Raw genomic sequence first — 15,026 nt, forward strand, 5'->3', positions numbered from 1 at the left:
GAGTCTACAGTTAATGCACATCTTGTTTGTTATATTTCAAATTCATTGTGGTGGGGTATAGGGTGGAAAAGGATGAGAATTGTGTTGCTGTCCAAATATTTCTGGCCCTAACTGTACATGCCTGATATCATCAGTACAGTATTGAGTTTTCATATAAATAATATATAATGTACGTGTAGGCTATATAATGCAAATACTATACACAACATACATGGTTTGTTGTTTCTGTTGTTTATTGCTCACCATTATTTCTTCATTTATCATTTTTGTAACTCATTTTTTATTACAATTTGAATGAAAGAACAGGGGAAACAACATCAAGCAGCTCAACATTACAATCCCCAACCCATTCTCCCACCCCCCACATAGTCGCTTGCTTTGGTTAAAAGGATCTGCCAAATGCAATGCAATGTAATGTAATGTAACATGGAACCATCCACACAGCCAGAAAACAGCCAAATCAAAACCAAATGAGAGCTGAAAGAAGAAAAAAAAAACAGCAAAGTAAACATACAAAACACAATCACTCAGAGAGCATCTCCATCACCATATCTTTCTGACAGTGGATGCCTCTGCATGGTTAACTCCTGCAGATGACAGTTTCATATACTGTATCAGATGTTAAGCAGTGTGTTGATTGATTGTCATATCAATTACACTCCTTGCAAATCCAAGTATTATATCATACGATACGATAGGACCTTATTGTCAGCTTTCACAGAAATTGCATCCCTGAACAAGACTTGTTTAACACAGGACATACACATAACATCACAAGACTTTTGCACCTGTGCCATGCATGTTGAGCATAAGCACCAAGACATTACCATCATGGGGTGATAGCACTATACATACAGTCTTAAGAGTGATTCAACAGAAAAATTGATTGACGCATGAAGGAATGGTAAAGTCTGTTGCGGTTAAAGAAGAGAACTCTGAAACGCCTATTTGAGAGTAATAACTTATATTCTTGCTGAAGAATGTGTGTGATGTCAGCAGGGATGCATGTGGCCAGTCGGAGCATACAGAGCTTCCTGGAGTAGGTTTGCCATGGGGAGACCAATGATCTTAGAGCAGATTTTGATTTGATGTTGGAATTTAGCTTTATCTTTGACAGAGAGGCTGCTATACCAAGCTGTACTGTATAAAGCATAACACTCGACATCACAGAGGTAAAAAAACAAAAAAGATTATTTGGGCACACATACAGACGCACTTAAAATGACCTTGACATGTTCAGGACGCGGTTTGCAGCCAAGCAGAGCACCGGAAGTGATCATGCTGCCACCTATTCCATTTTTTTATTTTGCTGCTGCTGCCTTTTCACCTTTATTTAGACAGGACAGTGAAGAGTGGGACAGGAAATGAGTGGTAGAGATATGAAAGTGAAAGCGAAAGCCCAACTGGGAAACTCCAACTCTCATTGTCATTGTCTGCATATGGGAGAGGATCAAGAAATGACCTTGTGTCGGATATCGAACCCAGGTCCCCCGCTGCGTAGCAGTGCAGTGCCCAACTGTTTGAGCCAAGGCAGGGCCCACCTTTTCCATTTTAATGAGGGATCTACAGCAGCAGCAGCATCATAATGAGATACCGTATGAGGCCTGAGTGTGCATATCATGAATAACATGAATAACAGCATGGACAGCAATATCAAGGTCAACATACAGTACATAGCAGTCAGAGGTAGTGACTGTGTACCAAGGTCAACACACTCCCCATAATGTATGAAGTCATGAGCCTTTTCCCCCTCCTCACTTCTCCCCATGTTGTTTCTTCCTTTCACTTCTGGTGTGCCGCCAAGTGTGGCAGGAAGTCTGTACAGCTCTATTTGTGTAAACTGGCAGATATCTTAATGTCCTTCGGGATTAATACAAGTACTCTACTCTACTCTACAGCAGTGTGTCTAAGGGCGTTTTCACACCTGGGTCCCCTTTAAGTGAACTGAACTCAGTCCTCTTTAAGTGGACCAAAAAATGAACTGACAGCAAAATGACTCGGGTCTGTTTTTGTTCTTATTGTGGCTGTATTATGAAAAGAAATGGCTTCCCTTTCTGGTCCTCCTCTGCTTTTATGGTGTGTCAGTCCTCTTTTGATCACACCCGGTACGTCTAGAGCTTTCCTCAAGTGATTACAGCATATTCACAAGTGTAACTTGTCAGGACTCATGAGCGAACCATACTGAGACCACGTCAACAAAGGTCTCAGTACGGTTCACTTCCGAGGGGTCTGGGTACACTTTGGCACGTTCCCATATGCACAGAAAATGCTCAGTCACAGGTCTGAGTTCACATCAATGGCTGAAAGGGACCAGGTGTGAACTAAACCCAGTCCTCTTTAAGTGGTCCAAAGCGAACCGACAGCTGAAGGACTCAGTTCTGTTTTTGTTCATATTGTGAGTCTATTATAAAAAGAACCGGCTGCTCTGTCTGGTACCAGTGGGCTTTTATGGTGCGTCAGTCCTCCTTTTGATCATACCTGGTCCTCTAGAGCTCTCCTTCGGTGATTACACCTAGTCATAAGTGTAACTTGTCAGGACTCATAAGCTAACGGTATCAGTGCTGTTCACTTCCGAGGGGTCTGGGTACACTTTGGAGTGTTCACATATGCACAGAAAATCAAGAGTCACAGGTCTGAGTTTGTTTAAATGGCCGAAAAGGACCACGTCTGAAAACACCCTATGAAGATCCTCATTCATCCAGGTCGTGATATCCAGAGTTCAGCTGTAGGCATCTGGACTTCTTTTCTGAGCTGGAGAGACATCTTGCTCCCCATCCCAGAAGTTTCATCAGATCTGTTCTGACCAATGTAGTGGGAATGCTAGATGTGTCTAGGTCCGTCCCCTTCACAACTTGATATAGAGAGTAGTGTTTTTTCTCAGCCTAATGCTGCAGTGAAAGAAATCAAAGGGAACAGTGTAATCACGACACGACAGGTCATTGTTTTGATGCCACGTCAGGGCCAAAATGTCACCACTGGGCCAAACTTCTTTTCATGAATCAGCTGGCCCAGACTACCGTCCTCTTCGGAGTGCACAGGACTCCTGGCTTCCTCTTTAGAAGGCGTGGCAGCAGCGGCGGCAGCGGTCACCCGTTGTGAGTTGGAGCCCAGGAGGTGGATGACGCGCGAGTGGAGGCTGTTGGTGGAGCTGATGCTCTTGCTGATGCTCTCCTGCACGCGGAGCAGCTCCTCTGCCACCACTGCGGAGTTTGCCGTCTTCTCACCCAGCGTCGCCGCGATCTTGGCCACGCTGCGGCCGGACCTGCAGACCTCCGAGTAGAGCAGCTGGTTCTGATGCGCCAGTGAGCGGAAGCCCTCGCGGATGGCGGCGGTCTGCTCCCGGTGGAGGGCCAGGAGCTGCTCCTCGAAGGGGCTGAGCGAGGGGAGTCGGGAGGAGGAGACGCTGCATTCCCCTCCGCCTCCGCCACCCAGCTCATTGTGCTCAGGGGCCTCTGATTTGATGTTGACCAGGGGGTGTGGATGTGGTGGAGGTATGGAGGGGGGAGGAGGCCCTGGCGCTGCCCTGGAGGGTTGCTGCGAGTTCGGGTACTCCAGAGGGAACTGGCCTTGATCATCTGCAAACTGCAGACTCATGTTTTCTGGGGAAAACCACAAAAGACAGTTAATGCTCAGAAATGCTCTCTTTGGTACTCTATGGTAGTGTGGTAGTGGCCAGTGATGCGCGGGTCGACGAAAAAACAAGACACAACCGACTGCTTTTTCCCCTAGTCCGCCCGCTTGCCCTGCCCGCAAGAAATATTCATGAAAAATATTGACCCGGCCCGCTTCCCGACCCGCCTTTGAAAATAGTAGCCGTGCGTCTTTATGAACACCCTAGCGTCATTGGCAAAGCACAATCACGTCAATAAAGGTCTCAGCATGGTTCACTTCCGAGGGGTCTGGATACACTTCACATCACAGAAAATGCTGAGCTGCAGGTATAAGTTCGCTTAAATGGTTGATAGGGAACCATATGAAAACACTAGTGGCAATGTAGCCTACAACACTTTGTCTTCTTTTGGTTTGGTAGGCTACTCCTCTGCTCTGTCCTTTTCCTGAACTGAAATTGGTTTCGCTTTTTCCTATCCCGAAGTTGAGGGACAGGGTGCCAAGGCCACCCCCTCCTTCACCAGAGACCAAGCGGTTAATTTGGGAGTTTGGGAAAGATAATCGCGTCACATGTGTGTGCACAAACCACAAACGCAACCTGCGCCGCCTGGTGCCACTATAGGCAACGCTTGTCTTTCTAGCGCAAATGATCATTTAGCGCACCCAAAGCGTGAACTTCCGTAATCTTAGATGACTGCAATGTAAAGATCCATAGGCTGCAGAGCCCTTCTCAACTGATTGACAGTTGCACTCACGATGCTATAACGCGACATGCCCTGTCCAACAAAAAGTAGTCTATGTTGAATAGGCTAGATAACATTTTCTCACAAATTATTATTTTCTAATATGAGCATTTCGATCATAATGTTTGTCTCTTACCCAGACTACCAAGTTTGATCTTCATACAATGCTATTTTATTATTTAGGCTATTTATTAGCCTATTTATTTATTTTAAGTGGCGAGGACATTGTTCTTCCACTGTAGGCTAAATTACTCAAATGAGCACTGCATTCAAAGGGAATAGGCTAATAATTTGGACATTGTAGGCTATAGGCTATAGTAGCCTATTCTATTTCGACAATGTAGGCATAGCCACTCGAATCCCTACCTGTGGAGGAAATTAATCTGTAGGTTGGTGAGCAGACGGAGCCAGCCGTCAAGTGGATTGCCTCCTAGTCATGGTACGACACAGGAAATGAAAAAAAAACTCTGTAAGCAACACATGAGTGCGAAACCATTACAATTGTATAAGAAAATATGTAGGCTATATCCATCACTGCACTGTTTAGAGAGCACCCTCTGTGTTCTTCAAAATGCACTCAATGGTAGCCCCTGCTGCACAAGTTGCGCGCAGAAGATCTTCAGCCGACGCAGGAGCCTCATTAAGTCTCCTGCAGAGCGCGTGGCACCATCGTAGTTATTCAGCCATATAAACTTTGATCTATTTCGCAAAAAATGTCCCTGTCTGCTAAAGTAAACTATAGCCTATTGGCTAGCCTATAGCCTACTTTAAAATTCGGCATCATTTCAAAGGTCCTGACCGACCGCACCCGACCCGAATTTCATTAAAAATAATATTTCATAACCCGTGCCTGCGGTCGACCGCAGTTAATTGCAAGCGCCCGCTGCTTTCGGGTCAGCCCGCGCATCACTGGTAGTGGCCACCTCAAGTACAAATAGCACTAATCTGAAATCTTCTAACTTCACCGCTCACCATGCACATCAAAATATCTATAAGGCAAAGTGCACCCCCTAGTGTTCACTTGCTAAACTCACAACAGCATGAGCCTGGTCAATAAATACAGTAGTTTCTGAGAATTTCTGGTGGACTGTTCAGGTGGACAAATCCTGTAGGAAGTAGAACTATGCAATAGCAGTATCTAATCGACGTGATATATCTTCTTGTGTACGTATGAAACTATGGCTAATGCATGCTTCATAGGCCAAACCTGTTCATGTGTAAAAATCAGAAATAACAAGTCTTAGAAAAACAAAAAGATCCAGGCTTAATTATGGCCTGACTCTCACAGACCCTTGTGTATTTCCACTCAGCTTTGTGAGCTGAAACACCCTGCACTTAAAACTAAAATGCAGTTGCGGGATTATCAGATTTAAATGTAGTGGAGAAGAGAAAAATAAGTGAAATGCAACACTTGTTTCGGCAAGAATGGCCGCTCACATGGACTCAATCATTGACATTGATTGTAATTTAAACTGCATTTTTGTATGACAGCATATTTGTACACATTGTTCGTCTTCACTTGTTTACCTTCACTGGAATTGGAAGTTGCCTGACTGCTCTCATCACTCTTCACCACACAGGATAACAAAGCAGCAGTGTCATCGCTGTAATCAGTCTCATCCTCATCCTCATCCTCCTCAGGAGACAACAGGCTTTTGTAGTTCTTGACGGTCTTCTTCCGTTGACTCTTTCGCTGACCCGTTTGATCTTCTTTGAAGACTGTTTTCATTGAGCGGAACCCTTTCAGGGCAAGCCAGCGCTGTTTCACGTCCGCTATGGAGCGCTGTATCCCTGAGGTTTTCCGGAGTTGTTTGGTGATGTACAACCAGATCCTGTACGACTCCTTGAGGTCTTTACTGGTCAGGGCATCTTTATGTTCGGTGACCTCCTTCACAAGCACCTCGATTTCAGCATCGGTGAACTTGCTCTTGTGTTTACCCATGGTGTCTCCCTCAAGAACAAAAGCTGTAGAGAAGGGAAAAAGGGTTTTTTATTATCATGTTCAATAACTCTGCATCATTTTTTTACAAAACCAACTACCAAATACACTGTGTGCAGAATTATTAGGCAAACATGTTTTTGACCATATTGTCTTTTTTATGCATATTTTCCAACAGCAATCTATATGAACATGAAAACCTAAGCATTAAGTATTCCAGGTCATGCATATTTGTATAATAAGAGGGGGGTGTGGTCGAAGGTGCCCAACACCTTATATCAGGTGTGCATAATTATTAGGCATATTTGTTTTCTTCTGGGAAAATGGGCCACAAAATATATCTAACAAACTCTGAAATGTCTATAAACAATTTTGAAGTGTTCTAGAGGGATGTGGCTGTCTTGAAATGAGCAAGATGTTGATCACGTTCGCACAGAACTATCAGATGCATCGTTACAAAGTCATCAGTCTCTTAAGAAATGTTACTGCCAAACATTGAGAAGAATTTAACGTGAAACTACAAAAAAAATATTACCCTGCAGTCCTATCATATTCCAGAACAGAAACCAACATCGAGTGTCCAGAAGAACAGGGTATTGAGCACTCAGAGACATGGCCAAGGTAAGAAGGGATGACATCAGACAACCATTCAACAAGTTAATCAAGTCAAGACTGGGTCAAAATACCTGGGGACAGAGTTTTCAAAGGTATTATGGACTTGGGAAAGTGACTCTTGACAGACAGGGTGGATGAACCCATGGCTGCATCTTTTAGAGGGAGAAAATTGCATCTTTTACGAAGACAATGGTATTTATGCAGTAATCTGCTGGTATTTGAGTGGAACCCAGGAACTGATCTGAGCGTGCACATTACTGATCTAGCCATAGGCTCATCAACCTGGCCCATTAACAGTCACTTTCATTAGCTCATTAAACCATTGAAAAAAAACTGTCTAAAGACATTTCTTGACCCAGTCTTGACTTAGGTTTCTTGTTGAGTGGTCTTCGAGTTTCAGCCTGTTTTACCTTGGCCATGTCTCTGAGTGCTGAATACAATGTTCTTGTGGACACTTGATGTAGGTTTCAGTTCTGGAATATAACAGCACTGCAGGGTAATAGTTTTGTGGTAGTTTCATCTTCAATTCTTCTCAATCTGGCAGTTACTTTGTGAGCACATGTCATGTGACACTGATGGCTTGTAACGGTGCATTAGATGGATGTGACCAATATTTCAAGACAGCCACATCGCTCTAGAAGACTTCAAAATTGTTTATAGTCCTTACAGAGTTTGTTAGACCTCTTTTGTGGCGCATTGTCCCAAAGGAAAACAAAGTTGCCTAATAATTATGCACATTAATTTTGCCCTGATATAGGGTATTGGGCTCCTCCGATCACACCGTCTCTTATTATACCAATATGCATGACCTGGAATGCTTAAATCCAATAGGTGTTCATGTCCATAAAGGGTGGTGGCGGACAATATGCATAAAATGGACAATATTGTCAAAAAACTTGTTTGCCTAATAATTCTGCACACAGTGTACATTGTGTTGTACATTGTACATCCAAAACATTGAGCTTAATTTTCTGCCAATATGGTACTCAGTGCTCCATGATGTTTCCCAGAAGAACAAAGGCTGTGAAAGAGGTGTGATGTGAAGAGATGGGAAAGGCCTTTTTCCATCATTTCACCTGAATTTCTGGCTTTTCACCAGCTCCACATAATTTTACAAAACTAACACACAAAAAAAACATTGTGCTCAATTTTCTGCCAATACTGAGTTCAATGCTCTACTACCAGAGCATGACTAAATTTCAAACAGAAAACAGCAAAAACCCAATTCTGGCTATGTGAAGCCATCAGTTTGAAATTTACCAAAGTACAGTTTTGCCAAATTGAATTTTTGGCCTGTGCATGAACAATACAGAGTTGAAACATAACATACTGGTAACAAAATGCAAACAATGTAGAGAGCAAAGCAATCAACACGAATAAGGAGGCCTTAGCTATTTGGTGCATCACCTGTAGGCTAAAGGTCAGATTAGACTTCTGCAACTGCGCTCGTCAAAACTCGCGTGGGAGTGGCCACGAACCAACATTAGGTGAATACGAGTTCTATGCTGTCGATCAACATTGACGGAAGCACGTGAGCGAGAACTTGTTGTCACGATGTGGGTGTTATTAAATACAGCGCATTTGCAGTCGGCCACAAATATGAACGAGACGATGAGCTCGCACCGGTTTGCTCTACTAACACACCACGTGTGAGGAGTGGGGGGACAGGCAGTGAGGAGGAGCTGAAGTGGGGACCTGCGCAAACTTGTGTAGAGGTGTGAGACCAGAGCCATCTAATAACAGAGTTGCGCAAACCGGGGACCAGGAAGTCGGTTGGTGATGTGATTCGCGTAGATTAAAATTTCTTAACAGTAAACTTCTGTTCGTTGGAAACTAACACAGAACCATCACATACCAAACAAAGATTAAGTACAAACAAATTACATTACCTTTACCACATTTTCTGTGTTCTACGGCCACCTCCTGGAACTAAGAAACTTCTAATAGAACTAAAGTCAATGGGGATTTCCATGTTAACGCTCCGTGAGGCTCCATGAGAGCCGCCATTGCTGTGGAAAGATTGGTCCATAGAGGTCTATGGGAGTGGCGTAACTCTGATATTAGATGGCTCTGTGTGAGACAAGACCCATATACACACGTGAGTGAGTTGTTGACCAACCAGTTCATGGGCGCGTGACCTCGGAGGCAGTCCGCCGACGAGCGTTGAAGGGGACAGAAATGTTCTAAGCTATGAGATAGGCGTCTGTCATTGGCTCCCATTATAGCCCCGTTGGCGCACGCAGCCAAGTAAAAGATGAATGGGAGCCTATTGCAATAGAGTCCGGCAGCGTCCTGGAGAACAGGGGGCGTGTATTTAGAGGGGCGTGTATTTAGAGGGGCGTGTATTTAAGGCAGCCCTGATTGGTCCGATTCACGACGACGTCTGACGTCATTGACTGTCACGTGAAGAATGAAATATATAATACCTACCGGCGGTAGACGTTAACTTTAGCAGTTGGTGGCTAATGTTAGCTTAGCCTACTTAGTCAAACCGGGCTTTATGTTCCTCTCATTGCAACTTATAATGTTAGGGCTTACAATAGAGTTTTGGTACCGTTTTCTCTGCTCTTATCGGTATCCAGATACATTCAATACATTTAACTGCACCTTTGGGAATTTCGCGGCACTTTTGAAAATTATGCTCTGAGGGCAGCTTTACCGCATATCGGTAACGATATGACGCATTAACTCGTTGCTCTGAGGGCGTCTTTATTGTCTACATGGTAGCGCATGTAACCCTGCTCTTAGGGCACCTTTTCTGCAGGTTCAGGGCATATTTGATCCACACATGTACCGGTAATTCTGCTCTTAGAGCACATTACAGAGCGACCATGTAACAAACACTCTGTTCTGAGAGCAGCTTCGCAGGCTGCGCAGCACATAGATAGCGTTTTGTTTCCTTGGAAACGGACGCGGTTTATGTGTTACGCATAGGCCTACGCTATTTGACTCGGTTTTGCACTATTATGGATATATTTCTAATCTTGACATGTTAATGGACAATCTATGCGAATTTCATAATGTGTTTTATGTGATATGTGAGTAAATGTGTTTACATCCCGTCTGGGATTTGTTACACTAGTTAGCTAGCAAGTGCTAGGTCTCTACACTACATCATGTGTCAAAAGTGGAAAGATTTGCCGACACTCAAGGCTGTGGATATAATGAACTGGTCTGAATGTTTTCAAAATGTTTTGCTTTGACAAATTGCTGATATTAAACATCCAAATCCTGGTGTTTCTTTGTTTATGCTTGGGCCATTGACACAGATTGATTCTAATATCTATTACTTACTTGCTAGCTAACAAGCGGACTAGCTAACAAATCCCAGACGGGCGTACTGTTAACACATTTCATGTTACATAAAAACGCATTTTGAAACTCGCACAAATTGTGCATTAGAATGTCAAGATTAGAAATGCATCCATAATAATGCAAAACCGAGTCAAATGACATACATTTATCGCTTCGTCAGTCTATCTGGCTTCATCTCCGTTCCGTTTCCAAGGAAACAAAACGCTATCTTTAGAAAAGTAACCCCGCACTTAAAGTAGGCTACCTTCGGATTGGTAGATGCTAGGAAAATACCGTTTTCAGTTATGGAGAGCTGAGGTTCTCAGCTTTTAAACAAGACCCATGGTGTGTCTTTAGGTCTAATTAAAAAATATTCTGTGTCAGATCGAAAAAATGAAGTTTTGAATGGGTTTCAATGGCTCCAAGTCAGGGGTAGTCCACCAGCAGCGGTCGTCGTGAATCGGACCAATCAGGGCTGCCTTAAATACACGCCCCTCTAAATACACGCCCACCTAAAGACACGCCCCCTGTCCTCCAGGACGCAGCCGGACCCTTCTCGCCTATTGGGCTAAATGGCTCAGCAGGGATTTGTGACGATTCTGTTCTCTGGTTTGTAAAGATGTGTGCACATTCTGTACCTTATCATGGAAGTTGTATTAGAAGTGAAGTTAAAGGTTCCTGACATGGCTTTGTTCTCCCAAAGACGTGTTAGTTTTGTCCTGCAACACGCTAGCATTCGGCTAATACCTGCTGGCTGAGGAATCTCTGCGACTATTCACGACCAGAGCTGACGAGAGACGTACTCTGACTGATCCTCCTAGCAGAGACATCTACGGTCACACACATAGAGGTAGAAAATAACACTAGAGAGGACACAGCAATTTGCGACAGCACTGGGAAATGGCAGCTGGAGCTTCCCAACTTCCGTAGGTAGTGTAGGTACTTTCAGGCAATGCAAGTCAATGGAGAGCACGCCCACCCCTGTCAAGAAATTAACTAAAACTGTGTAAATATGAAGTAACACTTTAATCAAAGACCAGATTTGAAATGTCAGGCTAAATATCTACTTGAATCATATGAGTCGATAAAATACATTTAAAAATCAAATAATATATTTTATGAACATAGTTAGCAACACACTTCAACTATAGTCCTTGTATAGTGTGTTGATGGAAATTTTCACATGATTAAGCCATTTTTGACAGAGGTGAGCTTCGTTCTCCGTTAATTTCCATTTCTCTGATCTACCTACAGATAATGGCCGCTACAGATTGCCGTAAAAAGGGGGGCGGGGTCCTCTCTAGTGTTATTTTCTACCTCTATGGTCACACACCTCAACCCCCACCACCGTCCAACATGTTAATTGAAGGTGCCCAAATTCTTAAGGATGAGCGCAGTCATTTCCTTTACCCCATGTACACATGCCGCTTTTCCACCACCTTAAATGCAATAAATAACAGGTGTCCGCAACAATCCTAACATAACTTTAAACACATCGACATCTGAAGTCAGACTTAAAACTACAAAACAAATGGCGTAGTGCCGTAAAGTCGATTGTCACGTGTTATGTCATTGCTATAGTTGAAATAAGGGTCATTTTCACGAATCTAACACTTGCCAAGATGCAAACGTGTCGGCAAATGCTTTCACTTACTCATATCTATCGAACGCGACTTCATTGTTTCCAGGGAAAAAATCACACGGGCAGATAGTTCTAAGAGAAGCGTACAGCCCCATTGGCACCCATTCATTATTTACTTGGCTGCGATAACATAGCTGCAGTGCCACTCCTGGCCACACCAGCTAGTTGTCGTTCTTGTACAAGATTCCATTTTCTTTGAAGGGGATAACAGGGGGTGTTCACTCACGGAACTTCCTACTAGCCACAACTGGCTAACCCTAACCACGGGACAGTGCAAAATGAATGGGTGTCAATGGAGTTTTTTACCATTATAATTTTTGTGATTTTTTATAATTTTTTGTCCTGAAATATTATTATTAAGTTCGAAGCTAGAAATAATAAGACCCCATTTGAGTAGCGTTTCGATTATTTTGCGCCACTAGATTATATACTGGGTCACAAAGCTCAATTTTTATGGGGCCAAACCCATAAACATTAGCACGATGCTAGCGAGTAGGCCTACAGGTTGAAATCTTCTAACCTGCTGTAAAACTACACACCTGAACGATTTGTCAATACAGCCTATTGTTAAACAACAGTCATAGTGCTTACCAGGAATGTTTTGTTGATGATATTTGTGACTGGAAATCGCAGTAGCAATGTATTTAGCATGGGTTCCCCTTTCCATTCCATACATTTTCCCACATGAAGGACTGGCCTACGCTCGTTACTGCAGTATGCATGCAAAGCTAACTGGCTACAATGGGAACCAATGAGACTGAGCCTTCTCCCTGTGTTCTAATTTCTCTGGGGATAAGCAACTGCAGAGGTTGCAAGATCTGACTGCAGCCGCATTCATCCCGCGATAGTTTTACACCATGTGACATGTCACCTCGTCAACGCAACGTCGACGAAATTTCGAAGTTTGACAGGAAATCTAACCGTCATGCAGCATTTTGATCCAGGGTGCATTGCTGTCTTCATGCGCATATCTGCGTTGATGTCATGTCGAATGTACTTAATTCATGCATCTGCGAGTTCTGCGAGGTCCGAGGTCTCGTCGCGAGCCACATTTGAAATTGCGCGATAGGCTACTTTCACTACATTGTAAGCACTGCTGTCATTATTAAGCAATGTTGCTTTCTATCCCGGTTAGCTAGGTATTTTCACACAAATTGCAAAGGCAATGCACTGGTATCATTATTTGACATACCCAGTCTGTTTTCACGAGCAGAAAATGCAAGCATGTAAAGACAGTTGATTCTGCCGATGTGTGTTTACATTCGGTGGAGGAACGGTAGTAAAACCGCAGGCATTGTGCCACGAGTGTTCAACTGATGCATTGTTTGTTACTTAGCTTGTAGCTTCGTGTATTTACACACATTTACACATTTAGGCATTAATACAGTTTTTAACAGAATACAGCTCTGCTCTCGCAAACTACTGGCATTGCGCTGCCACAAGAACAGAACAAGGAAGTAGCGAGACGACCAATCATAGCGCCTTTTTGTCTGCGTACTCCGCGTCCGTCCGACGGATAGTTAGAATTTTTTCGAGGCGCTCGACGATGGGCCTAGAGCCTCTGAGAGGGGGGCGTGGACTCGCGTCCGAATCATAAATCTAGCTTTAAGGTCAGCTATTCAGTTCTGCCTGTGTTCATGTTTTGTTTTGTCGACAGGCCTTCAGCAACTATGTCCATCTTCAACAAATAAAAATAAACCTATTTACATTTAAAATGACAGTGTGCGATCACTGATTTAAAATATTGTAGGTTTATGTCTGAGTCTGTCTGTTGTGAGCATGCTACTTGCAAAGTTTTGTCTAACGGGAGAATGTACTCCTGCATGGGGAATTTGGATAAGTGCACACAAGAGCATGTGAACGGATTGGAGCGCCGCGCAATTCCTATCCTGCTCCCCGCTCAGGAGGATGTCCCCTTCGCTCCGCCATGCAAAGTTGCGCCACTCTCCGCGTGCCGCAAAACAAAAACCTGCCTCTCTGCGAATCACTCCACGCTCGCTCAAATTTTCAAGAGAAGGCATTTTCTGACATGTTTCCTTCATGTGATTATGCCAGGGCACTGGGACACACTGCGTTTGATTTAATGATGTGGCCGATACGATGTGTTGTCTATTAACTGCCTGTTAACATTATTACTCTGTGAACGTACACCTCGCTCCATTCATGTTATCCCACTTTTCCTATTTATTCATTATTAATTTATTTTACTAGACTACATTAAATTAGGCCTACTCACATTTTCTTGCATCCTCCTGGTGTTTGCGAACCACCTCGTCGTGTTTTCTCATGACATGTCTTCGCAGGTTATAATAAGAATCTTTACTCACAACGACTATGTCGCCACATTCTTCCTCATGCTCAACCTCTTCGTCTAGCGTCTTGACCTGAATTTTGCATTTATACGACCTATCACCTTGCTTTTCGCATTCGAAGTACTTCAGAAACATCATCTTCAGACCGACCCTCGCGGGCAAACGTGACTCAAATCGCGTTAACGCGGGGTCAATGGCTGATAATCCGAGATTTTTAATCGACTTTGTGAGCGCATCCGAGCTAACTGGAGAGGAGGGAAATCCTCGCTTGGTCTGAATGAAAAACCGCTCTGTGCTGTACAACTTTAATTGCGCTCCGCTCCACCGCTCGCTCCACGCTCCGCCCCGTTCACACGCACTAGTGCACACTTTCGTTCTTATCTGCAGCCCAAAAACAGCCTTTCCTGAGCTCGGCGCAGCTTCTTCTGCTGCTGCAGCATTTAACAGCTTTCAGTAGCCGCAACTTAAATGTTGCTTACTAAGGCAACTTCTCCATCTTAACTTGACTTGTCTCTTTCATCACTTGACCGTCTGTGAAAAGACTCGTGGGTCACAGACAACTGTGGATCAAACTGATACAAAGTAGCTGGCGTCCATTCTATTCCATAGCCTACCTCTTTTCAATGGGAAGAAGGTAAACAAAACTGCAAGCTGCGTTGCCACGGATTCCAAGCAATGCTTTTTAGGTGGCAAAAACAGTGAAGAACAAGCACAATCTACACTTAAGCTTTAGTAAGCCGTATACTATTGCACTACCACTAGTTTTTATATACTTCTTGGATATTTTAGACCAGCTGATCTTGTAACATGCAGGAAATCTGCACACACTCGATAGCGCACAAAAGCGCGGCTTCTTCTTCAATGGGTTTTTG

General features: G+C 43.7%; 1 protein-coding gene across 1 annotated transcript; it reads right to left on the bottom strand.

Annotated features, from left to right (window-relative positions):
• Positions 1-220: 220 nt before the first annotated feature.
• On the bottom strand, positions 221-14,966 carry LOC134441593 (troponin I, cardiac muscle-like). Its single transcript, XM_063191969.1, has 3 exons — positions 14,769-14,966; positions 5,880-6,317; positions 221-3,599 (listed from the first exon to the last, which is right to left on the bottom strand). Exons 2-3 carry the CDS (start codon positions 6,292-6,294, stop codon positions 2,956-2,958), a joined length of 1,059 nt encoding a protein of 352 aa, XP_063048039.1. The 5' UTR covers positions 6,295-6,317; positions 14,769-14,966; the 3' UTR covers positions 221-2,955.
• Between the last annotated feature and the right edge of the window lie 60 nt (positions 14,967-15,026).

Source organism: Engraulis encrasicolus, chromosome 24 (assembly GCF_034702125.1).
Source record: "Engraulis encrasicolus isolate BLACKSEA-1 chromosome 24, IST_EnEncr_1.0, whole genome shotgun sequence".
Taxonomy (NCBI): domain Eukaryota; kingdom Metazoa; phylum Chordata; class Actinopteri; order Clupeiformes; family Engraulidae; genus Engraulis; species Engraulis encrasicolus.

Coding starts and splice junctions, on each gene's coding strand:
- LOC134441593 (XM_063191969.1), bottom strand. CDS start 6,294: ATGGGTAAACACAAGAGCAAGTTCACCGATGCTGAAATCGAGGTGCTT. Junction 3,600..5,879: donor AACTTCCAATTCCAGTGAAG/GTAAACAAGTGA, acceptor GGTTTTCCCCAG/AAAACATGAGTCTGCAGTTT.